At 54.1% G+C, this 16,095-nt stretch overlaps 12 protein-coding genes across 12 annotated transcripts; 8 read left to right on the top strand and 4 right to left on the bottom strand.

Moving 5' to 3' along the window:
• Window positions 1–95: 95 nt before the first annotated feature.
• MRET_2163 (ATP-dependent RNA helicase UAP56/SUB2) lies at window positions 96–1,403 on the top strand (the record flags this gene model as incomplete). Its single annotated transcript, XM_027628790.1, has 1 exon — window positions 96–1,403. The coding sequence occupies one exon, from the start codon at window positions 96–98 to the stop codon at window positions 1,401–1,403; it is 1,308 nt and encodes a 435-aa protein (XP_027484673.1).
• Window positions 1,404–1,473: 70 nt separating this feature from the next.
• Window positions 1,474–2,112, top strand: MRET_2164 (methyltransferase-like protein 13; the record flags this gene model as incomplete). Its single annotated transcript, XM_027628791.1, has 1 exon — window positions 1,474–2,112. One exon carries the CDS (start codon window positions 1,474–1,476, stop codon window positions 2,110–2,112), a length of 639 nt encoding a protein of 212 aa, XP_027484674.1.
• Window positions 2,109–2,846, bottom strand: MRET_2165 (pre-mRNA-splicing factor spp2; the record flags this gene model as incomplete). The annotated part of the gene is made up of 1 exon (XM_027628792.1): window positions 2,109–2,846. The coding sequence occupies one exon, from the start codon at window positions 2,844–2,846 to the stop codon at window positions 2,109–2,111; it is 738 nt and encodes a 245-aa protein (XP_027484238.1).
• Window positions 2,847–2,954: 108 nt separating this feature from the next.
• MRET_2166 (saccharopepsin) lies at window positions 2,955–4,211 on the top strand (the record flags this gene model as incomplete). The annotated part of the gene is made up of 1 exon (XM_027628793.1): window positions 2,955–4,211. One exon carries the CDS (start codon window positions 2,955–2,957, stop codon window positions 4,209–4,211), a length of 1,257 nt encoding a protein of 418 aa, XP_027484675.1.
• A 442-nt stretch (window positions 4,212–4,653) lies between these two features.
• Window positions 4,654–6,714, top strand: MRET_2167 (uncharacterized protein; the record flags this gene model as incomplete). The annotated part of the gene is made up of 1 exon (XM_027628794.1): window positions 4,654–6,714. One exon carries the CDS (start codon window positions 4,654–4,656, stop codon window positions 6,712–6,714), a length of 2,061 nt encoding a protein of 686 aa, XP_027484676.1.
• Window positions 6,715–6,788: 74 nt separating this feature from the next.
• MRET_2168 (dynein light chain roadblock-type) lies at window positions 6,789–7,149 on the bottom strand (the record flags this gene model as incomplete). The annotated part of the gene is made up of 2 exons (XM_027628795.1): window positions 6,789–6,832; window positions 6,861–7,149. The coding sequence occupies 2 exons, from the start codon at window positions 7,147–7,149 to the stop codon at window positions 6,789–6,791; spliced, it is 333 nt and encodes a 110-aa protein (XP_027484669.1).
• Window positions 7,150–7,168: 19 nt separating this feature from the next.
• On the bottom strand, window positions 7,169–9,610 carry MRET_2169 (mitotic spindle assembly checkpoint protein MAD1; the record flags this gene model as incomplete). Its single annotated transcript, XM_027628796.1, has 1 exon — window positions 7,169–9,610. The coding sequence occupies one exon, from the start codon at window positions 9,608–9,610 to the stop codon at window positions 7,169–7,171; it is 2,442 nt and encodes an 813-aa protein (XP_027484498.1).
• An 88-nt stretch (window positions 9,611–9,698) lies between these two features.
• On the bottom strand, window positions 9,699–10,712 carry MRET_2170 (bZIP transcription factor; the record flags this gene model as incomplete). The annotated part of the gene is made up of 1 exon (XM_027628797.1): window positions 9,699–10,712. One exon carries the CDS (start codon window positions 10,710–10,712, stop codon window positions 9,699–9,701), a length of 1,014 nt encoding a protein of 337 aa, XP_027484609.1.
• Window positions 10,713–10,920: 208 nt separating this feature from the next.
• Window positions 10,921–11,333, top strand: MRET_2171 (tubulin-specific chaperone A; the record flags this gene model as incomplete). Its single annotated transcript, XM_027628798.1, has 4 exons — window positions 10,921–10,982; window positions 11,009–11,114; window positions 11,146–11,232; window positions 11,259–11,333. 4 exons carry the CDS (start codon window positions 10,921–10,923, stop codon window positions 11,331–11,333), a joined length of 330 nt encoding a protein of 109 aa, XP_027484608.1.
• Window positions 11,334–11,355: 22 nt separating this feature from the next.
• MRET_2172 (ribonuclease Z) lies at window positions 11,356–12,849 on the top strand (the record flags this gene model as incomplete). Its single annotated transcript, XM_027628799.1, has 4 exons — window positions 11,356–11,447; window positions 11,476–11,511; window positions 11,537–11,643; window positions 11,675–12,849. The coding sequence occupies 4 exons, from the start codon at window positions 11,356–11,358 to the stop codon at window positions 12,847–12,849; spliced, it is 1,410 nt and encodes a 469-aa protein (XP_027484607.1).
• Window positions 12,850–12,883: 34 nt separating this feature from the next.
• Window positions 12,884–14,248, top strand: MRET_2173 (serine/threonine-protein kinase PRP4; the record flags this gene model as incomplete). Its single annotated transcript, XM_027628800.1, has 1 exon — window positions 12,884–14,248. One exon carries the CDS (start codon window positions 12,884–12,886, stop codon window positions 14,246–14,248), a length of 1,365 nt encoding a protein of 454 aa, XP_027484606.1.
• An 85-nt stretch (window positions 14,249–14,333) lies between these two features.
• On the top strand, window positions 14,334–16,076 carry MRET_2174 (ATP-dependent RNA helicase DDX5/DBP2; the record flags this gene model as incomplete). The annotated part of the gene is made up of 2 exons (XM_027628801.1): window positions 14,334–15,714; window positions 15,742–16,076. 2 exons carry the CDS (start codon window positions 14,334–14,336, stop codon window positions 16,074–16,076), a joined length of 1,716 nt encoding a protein of 571 aa, XP_027484605.1.
• Between the last annotated feature and the right edge of the window lie 19 nt (window positions 16,077–16,095).

The following is a 16,095-nucleotide window of genomic DNA, read 5'->3' on the forward strand; positions in this document are numbered from 1 at the left end:
CGTGATTTACCGCAGCTCATCGCGTGTGGCTTCGACCACGGGGCAAGAGCGAACGAAACGTTTGACGCAACCATTTGGCCCACGACAGCGTGACCATGGAGAACGAAGATCTTATTGATTACGAGGAAGAAGTGTCAGTGCCTACCTCAGGCGCCGCTCAGACAGATGCTGGTGCATCAGCCGGTGCTCCCGCCGCCAGTGGTGCTGATGAAGGCAACAAGAAGGGAAGCTATGTGGGTATTCACTCAACCGGCTTCCGTGACTTCTTGTTGAAGCCCGAGCTTTTGCGTGCGATCAGTGATCTTGGTTTCGAGCACCCATCGGAAGTCCAGCAGGAGTGCATTCCTCAGTCGATCCTGGGTATGGATGTGGTGTGCCAGGCCAAGTCGGGTATGGGTAAGACGGCTGTGTTTGTACTGGCGTCGCTGCAGCAGCTCGAGCCTGTGGACGGTGAAGTCTCCGTTATTGTGCTGTGCCACACGCGTGAGCTGGCCTACCAAATCAGAAATGAGTATGCTCGTTTCACGAAATACATGCCCGAGGTGCGCACGGCCGTGGTCTATGGTGGCACACCGATCAAGGAGGATCAGGCCATGCTGGCTGACAAGACCAAGTGCCCCCATATTCTGGTGGGTACACCGGGTCGTATGACTGGTCTGGTGCGTGACAAATCGCTCAAGGCCAGCGAAGTGAAGCATTTTGTGATTGACGAGTGTGACAAGATCTTGGACAACCTTGAGATGCGTCGGGACGTGCAAGAGATTTTCCGTGCCACGCCGCACCACAAGCAAGTTATGATGTTCAGTGCGACACTTGCGAAAGAGATTCGCCCAACGTGTAAAAAGTTCATGCAGAACCCTCTGGAAATCTACGTCGATGACGAGACGAAGCTCACGCTGCATGGTCTTCGGCAGTATTATGTGCGCCTTGAAGAGGCCGCCAAAAACCGTAAGCTGAATGACCTGCTCGACACGCTCGAGTTTAACCAGGTGATTATCTTTGTCAAGTCCATTTCGCGCGCCAACCAACTGGACCAGCTGCTGCGTGAGTGCAACTTCCCATCCATTTGCATCCACGGTGCCTTGGCTCAAGACGAGCGTATCAAGCGCTACCAGCAATTCAAGAACTTCGAAAAGCGTATTCTGGTGGCCACGGACATCTTTGGACGTGGTATCGACGTGGAGCGTGTGAACGTCTCGATCAGCTATGACACGCCCTCTGATGCCGACTCGTACCTGCACCGCGTGGGTCGGGCTGGCCGTTTCGGTACCAAGGGTCTCGCTATCACATTTGTGTCCAGCGATGAGGATGCCGAAGTGCTCAAGCAGATTCAAAGCCGCTTCGAGGTTGCTGTGCCCGAGCTGCCCGACTCGATCGAGGCCAGCACATACATGAACGCATAGACCTCACTTGTAGTGTAATGGCCCTGTCTATTTTGAAGGTGGAGGGACTACGTGGTAACTAGGGGCGATCATGTCCAGAGAGGTGGACATTGACGACCCGAAGAATGCGGACTTTCAGACAGTTGAGTACTGGGATAAGCGGTACGCTGCTGAAGCTGAAGACGCCGATTTTGACTGGTTCCGCAAGTACAGGGATATCCAGCACATTTTCCATGAGCTTGTGCCGGATCGACAGAGCCGGATCCTAATGTTAGGATGTGGGAATTCGACGCTAAGTAAGGACATGTACGACGACGGATACACCCATATTGTGAATCTAGATTATAGTGCTGTGGTTATCGACAAGATGCAGGCGCGTTTTCCAGAGCTTGACTGGCGCGTTATGGATATCCGCGACCTTGACAAACATGCCGACAAGCTGGGTGGACCCGCGTCGTGGGACGTAATTGTCGACAAGGGTACAATGGATGCTCTCATGGCCGAAAACGGATCTGTATGGAGCCCAAGTGAGCAGGTTTTGAACAATGTCGCTCAGGAGGTTGACGGCGTACTACATTTACTCAAGTCTCATACGGGTGTATTTCTCTACTTCACGTTTGGCCAGCCACATTTCCGCCGGCCACACATGCAGCGCGATGCATGGACGATCGAAACACGCGAATTAGGCGATATGTTTCACTACTATTTGTACATTGCACGCAAGCACTAGCGCCGCATTGACATGGGACTGTGTCTAGATCGGGTATCATGGTGCGAAAAGCGCTTCGGATCTGAAGAACGGTGGCGCGGCCCAACAGATGTTGGTATGGGACGCTCCTTCGCGCCTAGCCCCAGTAATGCGGCACGTTTCCTGACTTCGGGAGCCTGTGCAGGTCCATTTCGCTGCTTGCCAGCTCCCATGCCCTCTCTCCATCCCATACCTCGCAACATCGCCGCACCAAATTCCTCCACCGGCATACTTTGGTAGTCATGCAGCGTCGGCTCATCAGGCCGCGTGTCCACATCATGGTGCAACATGTCTTCTTCGGATGGCTGAGTAATGATGCGCTTTGGTCCCGCTGTTTTCGTAGAAACCGCATCGCCTGACAAGAGTGCCTGGAGTGCAGCGGCATCAGAGGGATCTTGCGATGTTGGCGGAGGTGTGTCGTCACGCGATGATGCCTGGTTCGCAGGCGGCGTCGTGTCTCCATCCAATGGCTTGAAGTTTTCTGGTTTTACAACGCCATTACGGCGCTTTCGATCTTGACGCCAGTCAGACGAAGATAAAAGAGGAATCACTTTGGGAGCGGCAGGGAGAGACGTTTCGCGCTTGCGTTTCCCGCTTAAAGGCACATCACGTACCGAATTTTCTTCCTCTTCTTCTTCCTCATCTAGACGCGCACGATTTAACCTGGCAGCTTTGACGCCTTTTGCCGCGTGTTTTAGCGAAAACGATATCGACATGCAAGAATAACGATAGAGGTTTGTGGACCTATATGGTGGTATTTACTAAGCGATGCGAGGAGGAACCTGACTGTGGCTTGTCAGCTACGCCACCGGCTACATTTCAAGATGAAGTTGGGCCTTGCGGTCTTTTTGGCTCTTGCCGTGGCAGGTGTGCATGCGGGCGTGTTCAAGTCGCGCCTTTCCAAGTTGCCCAATGCGGGACAGCGCACTCTGTCTTCGATGGTTTCGCAGGCCGAATTCCTAGGCGCCAAGTACGGTGCAGCTGGCAAGCAGCAACCCTTTTCGCTGATTCATGATGCGGCCGGAGATGTGCGTATTCAAAGCACAGACGCAGGCATGATGTCAGAAAGATGGCACGCCAATGCTAATGCAGGACATAATGTACCGCTCACGGACTTTTTAAACGCGCAGTACTTTGCTGATATCGAGATTGGTTCGCCACCCCAGCAGTTCAAGGTAATCTTGGACACCGGATCTGCTAATCTGTGGATTCCCTCTGAATCTTGTACATCAATTGCATGTCTTATTCACAGAAAATATGACAATGCATTGTCAACGACCTATCAGGCGAATGGTAGTGACTTTGGAATTCATTATGGTTCGGGTAGTGTTGAAGGCTTTGTCTCTCGCGACAACCTCAAGATTAGTGACTTGGAAATCAAGGGTCAAGAGTTTGGTGAAGCGACGACTGAGCCTGGCCTAGCCTTTGCTTTTGGCAAGTTTGATGGTATCCTTGGTCTGGCATACGACACAATTAGTGTGAACAAGATTGTGCCACCGTTTTACAAAATGGTTGAGCAGAATCTGCTCGATGAAAACCTTTTCGCCTTCTATCTTGGTGAAAATGACTCGGAAGGTGGCGAAGCTACCTTTGGTGGCGTTGATACGGACAAATTTGAAGATCCCATCGTGTACGCACCAGTGCGCCGCCGTGGCTATTGGGAAGTGGCTCTCAACAAGGTTGGTTTCGGTGATGAAGAACTCGAGCTACCCAGAACAGGAGCTGCCATTGACACTGGCACGTCTCTGATTGCTATGCCATCGGCTGTAGCTGAGATTCTTAACAAGCAAATTGGCGCTAAGCGCAGCTGGACAGGCCAGTACAGTCTGGACTGCAGCAGAATACCGAGTCTTCCTTCACTTACGTTCTATCTCGATAATAAGCCATACACACTCGAGGGCAAAGACTACATCCTGAATATCCAAAACACGTGTATTTCGTCCTTCATGGGCATGGACCTGCCAGAACCAGTGGGCCCTTTGTGGATCATTGGCGACGTTTTCCTTCGCAAGTTTTATACCGTATACAACCTAGACAAGAATGCTGTAGGTTTTGCTAAGGCGGTGCACCGCCACCACTAATGTGAATGCTTTTTCTTTCTACTTTCGTAGCGCCCACTGGTCCATTAGGCGGCTACCGAGACTCCACATCCGCCTACACGTCTGTGCACAGGTGTACCCAAACACACACGTGTATGATTGGCTGTACGTTTGATCGGGTTTGACGTAGATTCTAAGTGAAGAGTGGATCGTCTTTTGACACCTGGTGCCTAAAATGTCGTCCTTGAGGCAACCGATGCTCTTTGGTCCCTCCTTACCTTCACATCACACTGGATCCCTGATCCTCTTGCGATCTTATTGTGACATACACTTGTTGGATTAACCGCAGGTACGGTTTCCGAACACTACCCACCCTTAACTACCTTTGTTTTCTTCGGTACATACCACTGCTGGTTCAGTGGTTATACGTGATCTGGTATCAACGTTGACTTTCTTTGATTTATACTTGATTTCATTATTGAATATGATGTGGAAGACGGCTGGTCCGTCCATGATTCGATGGAGTCTTCTGGCCATCCTGTTGGCTACCTTGATGCAATCATCCGGTGTGAATGCATTGCCACATCGAGGGCATGTGCTGGCGGCACGAAGTGCGCTGACAAGCAGCACTTCCAGTGTCTCCTCTGCAGCACAGAGTACCGCCTCAAAGTCTGTACAAACATCACAGGCTGATGGCTCTCAGAGCAACAAGAAGAACGAGGCGAACGATGAAGAGTTTGCGAGGGAGTTGCAGCGCACTATTCAGACGCAGATGGAGAAGGAGAGTATCGATGGTGGCGTTAAGTTCGACTTGGGAGAAATTCTTGGAAAAATGTACAAAGGTGAAAGTATCAATATGTACGGCGGTGTTAGCAAGGAAAAGAATAACACCTCGGTGAGTGAGAGTCTGCCTCGGGGTACGTCGACGTCTTCGGTGTCTTTGAGCGCCTCATCCAAGAAGTCTAAGTCGCCCAAGAAGTTTAAGAGCAAGAAGCTGTCCAAGTCGTCGCCTTCTTCCTCCAGCACAACTCACTCGACTTCTTCACACTCAGAGAGTGAGCCATGCACGTCGTCGAAGAGCAAGTCGCATTCCAAGTCGTCGCCTTCTTCTTCCAGCACAACTCACTCGACTTCTTCGCACTCAAAGAGTGAGTCGTCCTCGTCATCCTCGAGCAAGTCGCACCACCGCCACCATCACAAGTCTAAGATGGCAGCCAAGGCGCGTAAGTCGCGCTCCTCCAAGTCATCGAACCGTTTGCACAAGAGTAAGGCTCACAAGAGCAAGGCTCATAAGTCTCACTCCTCCAAAAGCAAGTCACGCCACTCGACATCTGAGAGCACGCAGTCCTCTGAAGCTTCCCAGGAGATGGGTCGCACGGCCGCAGTCGGTGCAGGTCAAAAGTCGCAGCGTGGTGGCTTTTACCGGATTTCGATGAACGAGAGAGCTGACTCGGGTCGGAAGCTTGGTGTCGTGAGCGGCTCGCGCGTGGCATCCACGTCGGCCAAAGAGCCACACGGAAACCTGCCAAATCAGAGTGTGATTACCAACAACCCATCGTACGGCTTCCTTGAGGCACAGGATGACCTTTACTCGATACGCAAATGGGCTGGCGATCTTGGCAGGTTGGTTTCGAAGGAGCATCGTAATGAGACGATCATGGCGCTGTTCGATGCAGCTTCGCGATACTATCCCGATGTTGATACTAAGACGGTTGTGCGTATCATGCTGGCTGATATCAAGGCCGAGTCGGACTTTGAGTCAGAGAATAGAAGTGCTGGTCGCGAGGACTCTGGCCAGAGTCTCGGTCTCTTGCAAGTGAGTCCGTATGGCTCAGGTGAGCTGAAACAGTTCCAGAGCATGGCGCAGGTGGACTACAACACGTACTCATGGGCTGTTGGCACAGGCTCAGAGGACGAAGTCTCTATGGGTGGATTCTCGGAGTTGGGTGAACTTGTGGACTTTAAGACGAACAAGAAGATAAACTTGAAAGGTCTGAGCGACCATGATCTGAGCCGCCCTTGGATCAACATCCACATTGCGATGTGGATTCAGTCCAACTTGGCTCGCACGGCCAGCCGGGACCCAAGCGACTGGCATAGGATTGCCTCGAGTAGCAAGGCTGTGCGAAAGGCTTACGCTCCGGCTATCAAGCAGATTGTGTCGTCACTCGAGAACAAGGGATCGAGAAACGCTGCTTCTTCGTCTTCGTCTTCGTCTAGCTCGTCATCCAGCTCGTCATCGAGTTCGTCGTGGGACGAGAAGGAGTACGCCTCCAAGCTGGAAAAGCTGGAAAAGGAGTTCCAGACGAAGCATAACACCAGGGCGTCATTCGCAACGGGTCTTGGCTCGTGGGTCGCTGGCCCTACGGTTGATGACAGCTCGGGCTACAACCGCTCGGGTGATGACGTGAGCAAAGAGTACTTTAACAACATTTCTGAAGGTCTGTCTGTGATGTACACAGGCAGCACTAAGCACAAGCACAAGTACGGCAAGAAATACCTCGAGAGTATCGAGCTGGTTCGTGGTCTTGTGGACTACAACTAAACTTGTGTATACATACATGTTGTTGAAGGACTGATTTTCTCGCATAGATAGTTCCTCCCAAAGATCAAGTATATTTAAAGTGATGGATCCTGCATTACCACTAAGAGATAGGATTTGCCTGTGGGTGAGCAGCATGGTATACGTACTGGGCGTGATAAGAAGTTCATACTTGCCGGTTCGTATACGCATAAGCCCTAGATCATCATCAGGTTCGAGTATGTCCATATGTCTCTGCACCACAGCCAGCGTGTCTCGCACAAAATGCACGACCTGTGCGAGTTTCGCCTCTGATGCAAAGGTCACGCCGCCACTCCAAATCACTCTTTGGTCGGCGGCCGTAAGAGCAACGCATCCACGCACGTGCTCGTGCTTCGTCAACTGCGCTAGGACTTGCGCTGCCTCGTCTGGCACGCTGTCTTCGTCCGGCTGGATCATGGAGATGGATAAACACATGCTACGCCTCCACATCAGCGCCAAATGAGCTACGGATCGCCTGGGTTGTATTTTCATACAACTCCAAGTTCAGAGCGGCCAGGAAGCACGGAACGCTGTGCCGGATGCCATCGCTGAGCCAGTAGTCGCGTAGATGTGCAACGTTTGCAAGGCCATCATTCGCTTCGCCTTGTAGCTTCATCTCACCCACATTTCCCTCATCGGAGCGAAACACGAGTGTGGTGCCTCGGGCACTGCCAGCATACGCAGATGTCAGCTTGACCTTGCCGTTCTCCATAAATCGAATTTTGTAGCCAAAGAGCGACTGTACAGCTTCGCGAAACAGATTGGCTTGGGCTGTGAACACTTGCTTGAGACGCAGCATTCCCTTGTCCTTGAGCTGTAGGGTCTCTTGCAGTTTGGTCAATTCGGCACGCAGGTTATCCACGGTTTGAAGGGGCACGACCGCGTCCGTGCCTGTAGCAGGAGCTGGTAGATGGGCAGAAGTGAGCTGTTTGTGCAATGCCTCGACCTGTTCTAGCAGGCCTGCATTCTCTTTTCTGAGGGCCTCTAATGTTGATGTGCGGACAGCCAAGTCTCGTGAAACGGGATTGTCAGTAAGGACGAGGCATCTCTCACGCTCGGCATTAAATTCGCCGCGCCCCACCCGAAGCCACAGTGTCTCATTTTCCGTGCTAAGGGCCTGAGCGTGCTGCTCGAGTTCACGGAATTGTGCCTCCAAGACAAGCAAAGCCTCTTCTGAGGCTGGATGGTTCGCGGTAGGTGGAACTCGCTCCGACTCGGCCAGCTTTTGCGTGAGCGAGTCACATTCGGCCATCAGGAGAGCAATACGCTCTTCGAGACCTGTGATGCGACGTTGATGTGTGGCTTCATATGATGTGTCGCCCTGCTGTGCCTCTTGCTCAAAAGATTCCAGGACTTCTTTGCAGCGCCTCAAATCGTCACTTTGAATGTCGAGCTGACGCTGCGCACGCAGCAGTAGGTCCGACTTTTGATGGAGCTCTTTTCGCAGCTGGGTTTCAGTCTCCGAGTCCTGCGCAGCGCGGCGACTCAGGTCCAGATTTGCCGTCCGCATCTGCTCGACCGAATGACCCAGGCCCTCTATACGTGCATACAGACCCATAACGGTGCCACGCAGGGTGGAAATGTAGGCAGGGAGCGTCTCAGGAGATAGTGTCTCAGGTACAGCCGTCTGTGGCGGGGCCTGATCACTAGCGTGTGCGGCAGCCATGAATGCCGCATGTTCCTCTGTTTTGATGCCATGTTCTAGCACAGAGATCCAGCGACTTTGCTCGTCGCGCAACGAGGCCAGCTCGGCGTCTTTTTCGAGCAGTGCTTCTTGCAGCTTCGGCAGCTGCGTGAGTTTGGCTTCGAGTCCTCGATTTGATTCACGTAGAACATCAATCCGCGCACTGGCATCGGCCAGTCTTTTATTTTCGGATGTGAGGCGTACATTGGCCGCTTCGAGGCGCTGGATCGTCGTAAGTGATTGACTCAGCTGGTCTTTGAAAAGCGCGGCATCTTCATCCGAGGGAGCGGACTTCTCAAGCGGAGCAGACTCCAATTCATTGATACGTGCGAGCAGATGCTCGTTCGTGCGTGAAAGCGACTCGTTCTGTGATGTAGACAGCTCGCATTCCGTTTGGAGTCGTGCCAGCTGGGACTTGATAGATACGCTTTCGGTGTGCGCGTCGCGGGCCGTAGCGCTAAGCTGCGACTCAAGCTCGTCGTTGCGGGACTGGAGTCGCAGTGAGTCCGCACGCAGTGACGCGAGTTGTGCCTCCGTCTCTGACCGCACCTTGTCCCACGCCCGCTGTTTTTCTTGCTGCATTGCGCGTTCTGTCTCCCATTCACGAAGTACTTCTACACGCTGACACTTGAGTGCTTCGAGCTCGCGCAATTGAGAGCGCATCTGCACTTCCATAACCTGGTTCGCATGCTGCTCCGTCTGAATGCGTCGTTCATATTCGGAGCGCAGCATTTGCAATTCGTAATCGTCGCTGGCAGGCGAGGGAGATATACCATGATGGCGTTGCCGCTGCACTAATGGTGTCTGGAAGGCATCATGTTCGTTGGACGTCACTCGCGTAGGACGCGGTGCGGTGGCCAGCACAGATGACACCAGTGGTCGCTTCGAACCCTGGGGCTGAGGCGTAGAAAAGCCACCCTGCTCCTGCAGGCTCGAAGACGAAAAGCTGCGCTTTCCTAGGAGTTTATCGTGCATCGGTGTGCCTTTCGACCTCGAGAGGGAGCGGTAGCCACCCAAAGGGCCCTGCGCCAACGGCGTGCGGCGGTCGTTGGGTGGCGCCTGATGAGGCGTAGTCACGCGTCTCGACGACGGCAGCGGCAAAGACGAGGCAAGCGCCGCGACATTCCGCCGCTGCGATGTATGAGATGGTGTGGATATTGTCTCTGGCAATGCATCGCGCTCCGCGCCAGCCATCCTGTAGGTGGTGGGCGTCGTCCAAATCGCGCTCCTCAAACAACCACGTGACGTAACACTGACGGTCCGTGCCCTACGTTTCTACGTACTAGGCGACCATGGCCATATGTGCCAGGCGGTTCCAACAGGCACCATTAGATGGCGAGTCAGGTCGTCCACTCGAGACGTGGGTATCCTTGTTGGAAAGCGCGAAGTTAGACGGAGACGAGCAGGACGGCCGCGCTCCATCCAGCGCGTCGGGCGATGATGCCCTCGACGACGGAGAGTGAGCGTTTCGTTGCAGTGCGTTGATAAGCTTGGACACATCCACCGTGGACACGGGACGTGACCGCTGGACCTTGAGTTCTTCATGCAGGGCACCATTTTCTAGGCGAAGGGACGACAATTGATGCTGGAGCTGTTTAATCATCGAATCGCGCTCATGAAGTTTCTCCTCGAGCAGCGTAATATACTCTTTCCGGCGATTGCGGAAGTTTCTTGCACTGATCTTATTTCGCAGCTGCCGCTTTTCCTTACTTGACAGTCTGCTGTATTCCTCAGGGGAAGGTCGGAGGTTCTCCTGATCCAGGTCAGGAGAGGGGCTCTTTAGACGCGCAGATGATATGATGGGCTTGATATCCACAGACGAGGTATCGGACGCATCGAGCCGCATGGGCGTAAATGCTGTGAAGGAGGTGGATGTATGCGAGGAGTCACTCTTCTGAAGTTTGAGCGTGAGCTCAAGGGCCTTTGATTCTTCGTCATCAGGCTCATCCTTGATCTTGGGCATGAGCACTTGCGGGTTGATGCTGCCATGAGGTGTGCCCGCGACTCTGTCTTGGACAAAGGGTGTCGGAGGCTCATCAAAGGGTGGCGCGAAGAGAGCTGATTCCATATTTCCCGATGTTGGCTCATGAGACGAGAAGTCGAGGTGGAAGAGCGCGCTTGGCTCATCCCAAGTCTTTTCCGCCGAGGAAGACGAGTAGGAGACATCATCGTCTGATGGTGCTGAGGGTGGCGACATGGAAGCGATAGGAATTTGATCGAACATATTGGAGTGAATGTTGGGCTTGCCTGAGCTTGATTCCGTCCATGTGCTGTACAATGCTGGTTCCATCGTCATGATGGCGACGAGGGCACGCAAGAAAACTCGATCCACAAAGAGAGAGGTGGCGGCAAAAGCCAAGGCTCCAGCCACCGCCACAAAAATACACAGCTGGCTGCATGACCAAAAAGGCTGCAGATGTGGAGGTAGCGGCCACTTTCCATGGGCCCCACAGCGAAACACATGGAAAGTGGACGTACCACGAGCATTCCTATCGCGACTGGCCATGGGTAGCGACGTGCAGACAGAAAAGCGGCAGCTCACGATCAAGACAGGCGTCGTACAGCGGTATGTGATGATCACGCTGACAGCAGATTGAACAAGGAACTGGGTCTGTACAAACAAGAGGCCGATGAGCAGGCTGTGCGCGTGAAAGACTATGTCGACCAAGGCAGGGACGAGTGGGACATCAGGAAGCAGGTACGCCATGACGACATGTCTCACGCGGCAGGAGGAAATTTTGCGGGACTGCGAGCAAATGATTCCAGACACAACGCGTCGACTCAAGGATGCCACGACGGAACTCCACACCTACATGGTACGTAACTTCGTCTTACTCCGCAGACCGGTGTTAGCGAAGCAGCTAGGCAGACAGACGAGTGGCACAAAGCTGATAAGGCCCTGGCTGCCGTGCCGTAGAAAAGCGAAAAAAAGTGGAGCTATGATGCTTGTTCTCATGGCACCGCCGCCTCCTATCGAGGTCAAGTTCCTGGGCACATGTACGTCCCCGATCATGACGCGGAACTACTCGAGGTGTGTATAGTGGCACTTACGTGTGTAGCCTGTTGGTCAAGTTGGGTCATGATACCGTGATGATGTACGATGCCACGACTCACACGCAGCGACTGTGGTGAAGGCACACAGCGACAGCTCATTCTCCCCCATGTTCAGGCAGGTGTGAAACTCTCGAATATACGCACGATTCTCATCACACATTTGCATCCTGATCGTACGTGTGTGTGTGTGTGTGCTGATTCCAGATATTCTCGGCTTGACACCGCTGATTTTTAGTATGATGGGTCTCAGTTCGGCGCCAGGCAAAGATGACAGGCCGCGCCTCGAACTCGTTGGACCTTTGGGACTGCGTGCATTTCTGCGCACGACGCTTTCAATTACGTACGCGACGCTGAACAGCTGTTTCGTCGTGCACGAGCTTCTGTGGCCTTCACAGCCGGCTTATCCACATCACCCGAGCGGCTCGTTTATCTACACAGAAGAGGACATCTATCTCCCCCCAGATGTGCGCGGCCAAACACGCACTTTGCCGTGTATGCCACCGCATGCAAATGAGCTACCCGGGCGTGATATCCGCATGGACGAGTCGACAGGCACATGGCCTCGGATTCTGCAGTTGGGCAACGTGTGGATCAGTGCAGCCCCCATTACACACAGGTGCCCAACGGTGGGATACGTATTCGAAGAAGCACCCACGGCCTCCAAGTCTGTTTCGCCGCGCGACTTAGCCATCCTCGATTCGAATGCTGAGGCGCTCTTTGACCTGTATCAAATTCGCCATCCACGCTCGCTGCTCTCGCGCGTTCTGAAAGCACGCGAAACACTGACACTACCAGACGGTCATGTTTTGGTGCCGCCACCACTTGACAGGCCAGGTCGCAAACTCTGCATTCTCGGTGACACGAGCGATGCTACGGCTGGACTCGAAGATAAAGGCATGCTCGCATTGGCTCGCGATGCCGACTTGCTTGTGCATGAATGCACGTACGCCTACATGCGAGAGAAGGATGTCTTGGCTGCCCCGTCCCCCGAGCATGCACAGCTCCTGCAGCAGCTCCTGCTAGCGGAAGGCGAGGCAGAGCCGCGTGCCCTTTCACGAGGTCATTCAGTGCCGCGCATTGCTGGTTCTTTCGCAGGGCTCATCCGGGCACGGCATGTCGTCTTCAACCACTTTTCCGCTCGCCTACCTGCACCACATACCATGTCACATGCTCCACTTACAAGCACGGACCAACTGCGTCCAGACGCACGCCTGGCAGAGTCAGAGCAGTGGTTCCATGTGATGCGCGAGATAGAGCGCCAAGTTACTGAGTTTTGGCACGCTTCTCTCCCAGAAGATGTGCGTGCTCACATGGGAGACCGCCGTGCCGTAGCTGCCTACGATGGCCTAGCCTACATTCTGCCGCCCTTGTCGCCATAAGATCACGTGGAATATAAAAGAACGATTCTTGCCCATGAGCCAAAAGCGTAAGGCGGGGGACGAAGAGTATGACGACTATTTTGTGCAGAGAGAGCAGGAGGAAAGTCGTCTAGCTGAGCTACGCAAAAGGCGCCGTGAGAAACTGGCACAGCTGGCGCCTCCCGTGCCGCCACCTGCTCCGCCGCCGATGCCAGAGCCTGAAGCGCCCCCCCGCCAAGCGCCTGAAGCGCCCCCCGAGCCACTGGATGATATGTTTGATGTAGACAATACGGCATGGTCCGGACGTGAAGAGCCTGCGAAAGCGCCGGAGCAGCAGGCTTGGAGTGGGACGGAAGATTTTGGTGGCGCCGAGGGCGCCGCTGGACTGCACGACAATTGGGACGACCCGGATGGATACTATCGCGTCATGCTGGGCGAAAAGCTCCAGCAGCGATATCAGATCTTCGCCATTTTAGGGCGCGGTATATTTGCCACGGTCGTTCGTGCGCGCGACTTGCAGCAGAACGGTCGCGAAGTCGCTATCAAAATCGCGCGGAGGCAGGAGACCATGCACAAGGCAGGAATGAGGGAGATCAGTATTTTGCAACGCTTATCTGAAGCGGATCCAGATAACAAGATGTTCATCGTGCATTTTTTCACTCACTTTGAGCACCGGGGTCACCTGTGTATGGTGTTTGAGTCCTTAGGACTCAATCTGCGCGAGATTGTCAAGCGATTTGGCAAGGATGTAGGTCTGAATCTACAAGCGGTGAAGACATATACGAAACAAATGCTGCTGGCCTTGGCCTTGCTTAGGGAAAAACAATTCGTGCATGCGGATATAAAACCAGACAACATCCTCGTGAATGAGGCCAAGACCATTGCCAAGCTTGCCGACTTTGGTTCGGCCTCCACCGCATCCGAGATGGAGATTACGCCGTACCTCGTGAGCCGATTTTACCGTGCCCCTGAAATCATCCTCGGGCAGCCGCACGGATGCGAAATGGACATGTGGTCCATGGCCTGCACCATCTACGAACTCGCCACCGGGCACATTCTTTTCCCAGGGAAAAATAACAATCACATGCTCTTGTTAATGCAGAAGCTACGTGGAAAGCCGCTTGTCAAGCAGCTCAAAAAATGTGAATTTGCCTTGCAACACTTTGAAGACTATCATACCTTCTTGTCCACTGAAGTCGATACCACCACAGGCGAGTCGATCGTGAGGCGCGTGAATACCACACACCCTACCGAAGACTTGCGTGCCAAGATGCTTCCAGGTGGAACAGCCAAACACATGCGCCCTGAAGAACTTCGGCAGACGCAGCTCCTCATCGATTTACTCCACCGCATGTTGGAATGGGATCCATCCAAGCGTATCACGCCGCTCGACGCGCTCCAGCACGCGTTTGTCCAATAGCCAGATCACGTGCACTATCAGACTTTTTTTTGATCCACCATTATTTTCTTTTTTCTGACAAGACCCATTGACGGACTTTGATAGCATGTCCTACGGTGGATACAACGGCTCGAATGACGCTGGTAGCGGCGGTTACCGTGGTGGATACGGTGGCGGCTACCGTGGTGGATATGGCGGTGGCCAGGGTGGTGGCTACGGCGGTGGCTACGGTGGTGGCTACGGTAGTGGCTACGGCGGTGGCTACGGCGGTGGCTACGGCGGTGGTTACGGTGGTGGCTACGGCGGTGGCTACGGTGGTGGCTATGGCGGTGGCTATGGCGGCGGATATAGCGGCGAAGAACTGGGTGCGGGCCTCAATAAGGCCACTTGGTCTGAGGCGGATCTCGTGCCATTTGAGAAAAACTTTTACAAGGAGGATCCGCGTGTAACTGAGCGTTCTGACGAGCAGGTCGCTGAGTTTCGCCGAGCCAAGGAGATCACGCTCCGTGGCTCCAATGTGCCCAAGCCTGTGATGACCTTTGACGAGACTGGATACCCCGACTACATCATGCGTGAAATTAACAAGCTTGGATTTACGGAGCCTTCGCCGATTCAGTCACAGGCCTGGCCTCTGGCGATGAGTGGTCGTGACCTTGTGGCGATTGCCGAGACAGGTTCGGGCAAGACGATTGGCTTTGCCCTGCCGAGTTTTGTTCATATCAAGGCGCAGCCGCCGTTGCAATATGGCGACGGTCCCATTGCGCTGATTCTTGCGCCGACGCGTGAATTGGCCGTGCAGATCCAGAACGAGTGCAGTCGCTTTGGCTCGCCGTGCCGTGTGCGCACGGCCTCGGTGTATGGTGGTGTGCCCAAGGGACCGCAGATCCGTGCATTGCAGCGTGGTGCCGAGATTGTGATTGCGACGCCAGGACGCTTGATTGACATGTTGGCGATTGGCAAGACGAATCTGCGCCGTGTGACGTATCTGGTGATGGATGAGGCGGACCGTATGCTGGATATGGGCTTTGAGCCGCAGATTCGCAAGATTGTCGAGCAGATTCGCCCTGATCGCCAGACGCTCATGTTCTCGGCGACGTGGCCTAAAGAAGTGCAGCGCATGGCCGCCGACTTTTTGAACGACTATGTGCAAGTCAACATTGGCTCGATGGAATTGACGGCCAATCGCAACGTGAAGCAGGTGATTGAAATGTGCTCTGAATTTGACAAGCGCGGACGCCTCATCAAGCACCTCGAGCAGATCAGTCAGGAGAACGGCAAGGTGATCATTTTCGCGAACACGAAGCGCGGAGCCGATGATCTGACCAAGTTTATGCGCCAGGATGGCTGGCCTGCCCTGGCGATTCATGGTGATAAGCAGCAAGACGAGCGTGATTGGGTTTTGAGGGAGTTCAAGTCGGGTAACAGCCCTATTATGGTAGCGACGGCTGTGGCCTCGCGTGGTTTGGATGTCAAGGACATCAGCTATGGTATGTATGCCGTACTAACAGGACCAGTGATCAACTACGATTTCCCGACGAACACGGAAGACTATGTCCATCAGATTGGACGTACGGGACGTGCCGGCCGTAAGGGTGTGGCCGTCACGTTCTTCACGAGCGAGAACGCCAAGTCGGCTCGCGAGCTGGTCGGCCTCTTGCGGGACGCCGAGCAGGAGATTCCTCCGGAGCTGCAGGAGATGGTGCGGTATAGCGGCGGCGGCGGCGGCGGTGGATACCGCGGTCGTGGCGGCCGTGGCCGTGGCCGTGGCCGTGGCGGCGGCTTTGGCGGTCGCCGCTTTGGCCCCCGCAGCTCAGGGGCCAACAATATTCAAGTAGGTTCGCGGTGGTAATAGTGGAGGAGTCTGACTC

This window comes from Malassezia restricta, chromosome III (assembly GCF_003290485.1).
Source record: "Malassezia restricta chromosome III, complete sequence".
Classification (NCBI taxonomy): domain Eukaryota; kingdom Fungi; phylum Basidiomycota; class Malasseziomycetes; order Malasseziales; family Malasseziaceae; genus Malassezia; species Malassezia restricta.